We start from the raw sequence: 4,106 nt of genomic DNA on the forward strand, positions 1-4,106 counted from the left end.
TTTATGCCTCTTTCCCCTTCGCCACCTTTCAGACCCAAGTTTTGCTCCAGTAGGCTCTTTTTAAAGCCACCAGTTGCGGGAAACGCAGGACCTCCGGGGGAGTGCAGGAGGCGGACGGGCGGCCCCAGAATAAGCTTGTCTCGGGGCCGAGCTGAGGGTTCTCTGCCCCATCCGGGTTCGCCGAAGGCACTGCCTAAACCGTTGGACTTGGTGAAGGACTTCTGATCGCCCAGCTGTCGGCTTCCGTCTTCGTAGATTCCCAGCCTCCAGCATCCCCAGAGCCGAACCACCTCTACTGTTTGTGCCTTGTTTGTGCCTTACAGTGTCTGGTTGGGGTCCCTTGGGAGGAGCTGAAGGCTGAGATTCAGTTTGCATTGGAAAGATTCACTAGAATCTAATCCCACCTGACCTTTTGAGGCCAAGCAACGGGGCTGTGAAAAGGCACCAAAAAGCTCTGGAGTGGATAAGTGGGTAGACGCTACACAGTATAGTCGTTTTCACAAGTTTTGTTATTTCAATCAGTAGATGCCAAGCCATCTGGTCTTTGTGGTCCTTAACTTTGCATGCAAGAGAGAGAGGGTCAAAACGAGCCCACTGACCCTGGTTCTGCTCCAACTTTTTTCCCCCAAACCTCCTATAGTTCAGGTTAGCCTTAAACTCTTTATGTAATACAGGCAGGCCTTGAACTCACTAGGAGCCACCTGCTTCAGTCTTCCAAGTTCTGGGACTACAGGTGTGTCAGCACCCCCAGCTCCAATAATATGATTTAACAGATCTGAAGAAACAAGGGCAGCAGTGGTGGTTCATACCTGTAATCTCAGTATTTAGTTTAGGAAGGAGGATCACAAGTTTAAGACTAGCCGAGATTTGGTGACACCTAGTCTCAAAAAGGTCTTGGGATATTGCTCAGTGGTAAAGTGCCCTTGGGTTTATTCCTTAGTACCTGAAAAGAAAAGGAGGGAAAGGGAAGAAGAAATAACATCAGCCAACCAGCTAGTTACGGCAGTAGACCAGGTGTCTGCTCTTCTTTAGTGGCTCTTCTTTCAAAGACTCCAAGCCATCCATTGCTCTCTTTTCACTCACTAAATTGACATAAGTACCCAGTAAGAGATAGGTATTGTTCTAGGCATTAGGTCACTGAGAGTAAAGCAAGATAATTAGCTATTAAATAATTATAAGCTTTTAAATAATTACAATAATGTTACAAGTGCTTAGGCAAAAAAAGTACAGTGATAGAGGAACAAAGGAATGAGTGATTAATTTTTCCACAATTCCCCTTCCTACCAATGAAGAATATGAGCAGGATGATAGACCCTTGTTAATAGAAATCCTGAGGCCAGGAATTTAACTTAGTGGGGCCACTGCTTGACTTGCACCAAAAATAACCCAGAGGTCCTGTTGCCTAATAACTAGTTTCACAAACCTAAAGTCTTTCAGGAAATGTTTTCATCGTAGAACCTGCTGCAAAATCAATGCAGTTTCTTTGGATGCCAAATAAAGTCCCCTTTTTTTTTTTTTTTTTGTACCAGGGATTGAACTCAGGTCCCTGCACTTGCAAGGCAGGCCACCAAACCACTGAGCTAAATACCCGGCCCAAAGTCCCCATTCTTGACAACCCTAGTGTATTAGAGAAGTCATGATGCCTCTCCTAAGAGATCTTGGTCTAACAGGAAAAATATATGTGAATTGCCTATTCAAAGAGAAGTGAAATAAAAGAAGCCATGCTTATTGGTGCAAGCCTGCAATCTCAGCACTGATGAGGCCGGGCAGGAGGATAGTTCTGAGTTCAAGATCAGCCTGACTGCTATCAAAAATCAACCAATAGAGCCTGGGTCCCGATCCACCACGGGAAGGAGAGCCAAGCCTGCTCCCGATCCAGCTGCCATCGCTCAAGCGCCGGGAGGTCTGGGCCCCAATCCACCACAGGAAGGAGAGCAATGTCTGCTCCCGACCCAGCCTCCATCGCTCAAGCGCCGGAAAGGTAGCTGCGCGGGTGCCCCTGAACCCCCATAAGCCCCACCCCCGCACTCTCAGACCTCCTGACTGGGCCAGTCTTTGGACCCACTCTGCAGAGACAGAGGTGGTCATCAAGGGTATTTTTCTGAGTTCCCAACTTTGAACATCTTTAAAGAAAGGGCATGGGAAACCTGTAATAGAACGTTGTGGAGTTCAATCATACAGAAGGTTGGGGAACTCAGTCTGGGTCTTGCAGCCCGAGGTCAGTCAGCGTCATGGGGTTCAGCCATCAGCTAACTGAGATCCGGGGTCTTGCATCCTCGCTCTGTCTGAGCCATTAAATGGTAAATACTCTATATTGAAATTTTGTTCACTGCAGACATGTTCTGGACTGCTTCTTGATTTCAATTTAATTCAAATGATTTAAGGGTGATAGACTAGTGACTACCACTGGTGGTCAGTGTCCAAGTTGTGCTTGATCTTAATGTGTTGCTGATTGTATCAGTTGGGGTAAAGCATTGCCGTTGATTTGATGAGCTGTTTTCTCTGATGTTATGAAGATGAGAATGTCTGTGGGTCGTTAGAGACACAGAAGCTAGGGTGCAACTATATCAGGAAGATTTGGGTGATAATCCAGAGATTAAACCAAGGACAGTCCGACAACAAAAATTAAAATGAGAAAACACTTAAGCAAGACACAAGGACAGACTTCCAGTTCACCAATGGCAAACAGTAGGGCAAATGAGGATGAAAAGGCCGATAGTGAACCACCAGGACACCCTGAACTCAAAGCACAGGAAGTAACAAAACAGATCAATCAGGCTCTAGAAAAATTCAAAACAGAAATAATTTCCCAGATAACCATAGAGATAGTGAGCAAAATGGAAGTCGTGATTCGAGACTCTAGAGCAGAAACTGACAAAAAAATAGATGAGCTCAGGACCATGATAGAAGCCATGAAGGCCCAGCATAAGAAAGAAATGGAAAAAATAAACGCCCAACATAGGAAAGAAATGGAATCCATAAAACAGATTCAAACAGATATCCAGGAGATTAAACACTCTATTGAAAGTGTACGCAACAGAATAAAAGAATGCGAAGATAGGCTCTCAGATATAGAAGATAAGATTGCAGTCAGTGACCATGAAAAGAGAGGTCTCTTAAAAACAGTAAGAGATCATGAGAAATCGATCCAACAACTCCTAGATGATGCAAAGAAGAATAACATAAGACTGATAGGAATACATGAAGTAGCAGGAGAAAATACAAATGACTTAAAAAAGCTGTTTGCAGAATTAATGACAGAAAACTTCCCAAACAGAGGGGAAGAATTTGACATTCAGATAACTGAGGCATATAGGACCCCAACTAGCTACAATAAAAAAAAATCTACACCTAGACATATAATAATCAAGATCCCAGAAACCCAACAGAAGAACAAAATACTACAAGCAGTAAGAGAAAAGAAACAAATCACATACAAAGGAAAGCCCATCAGAATCACAGCAGACTTTTCAACACAAACCCTTGGGGCAAGGAGAGCCTGGAATGAGATATTTCAAGTACTAAAAGAGAACAACCTCCAACCTAGACTGATGTATCCTGCAAAACTCTCTTTCAAAATGGATGGGGAAATAAGACACTTCCACGACACCTGAGAAACTACATGAATACCAAACCAGCACTACAAGGAATTCTAAACAAGACCCTAGAAAAAGACAATGAAGGCAGCAACAGCATGAGGCCCAACAGAGCAAATCAAATAGGCAAGGCAAGAAATCAAAAGAAGGTAAAAAAGTAAAAAGAGTCAACAAAAGGCCAATAACATGTCAATAATAAGTCAATACATATCAGTTATAACCAGCAATGTCAATGGCCTCAACTCACCAATCAAGAGAAATAGACTGGCAAAATGGAATAAGAAGCAAAATCCAACAATATGTTGTATACAAGAAACACACCTAGTGCAAAAAGAAGCCCATAGACTGAAAGTGAAAAGAGAGAGATCAATTCTCCATGTGACAGGAGCTCAGAAAAAAACGGGTAGCAATCTTATTTGCAGACAAAGTAAAATTTCAAACCAAAACTGAATCTAGTATTATTAACGTAGGACAGTACTGTATCATACCTCTATGAATGTAAAATATCTA

General features: G+C 43.1%; 1 protein-coding gene across 2 annotated transcripts in view; it reads right to left on the reverse strand.

Annotated features, from left to right (window-relative positions):
- Dnajc22 (DnaJ heat shock protein family (Hsp40) member C22) overlaps nt 1-4,106 on the reverse strand; it is a 74,477-nt gene that overhangs the window by 39,803 nt on the left and 30,568 nt on the right. Inside the window, exon 4 of one of the 2 annotated variants that reach the window (XM_010623624.3) lies at nt 553-943. The exons of the other annotated variant lie outside the window; for it this stretch is intronic. Coding sequence (XP_010621926.1) covers nt 937-943 — 7 coding nt within the window. The 3' untranslated portion in view covers nt 553-936. Of the gene's footprint in view, nt 1-552; nt 944-4,106 lie in introns of those variants that run through there. 2 annotated transcript variants of the gene reach the window in all.

Source organism: Fukomys damarensis, unplaced genomic scaffold, assembly GCF_012274545.1.
Source record: "Fukomys damarensis isolate Sample0158 unplaced genomic scaffold, DMR_v1.0_HiC HiC_scaffold_15, whole genome shotgun sequence".
NCBI classification, from domain to species: Eukaryota; Metazoa; Chordata; class Mammalia; order Rodentia; family Bathyergidae; genus Fukomys; species Fukomys damarensis.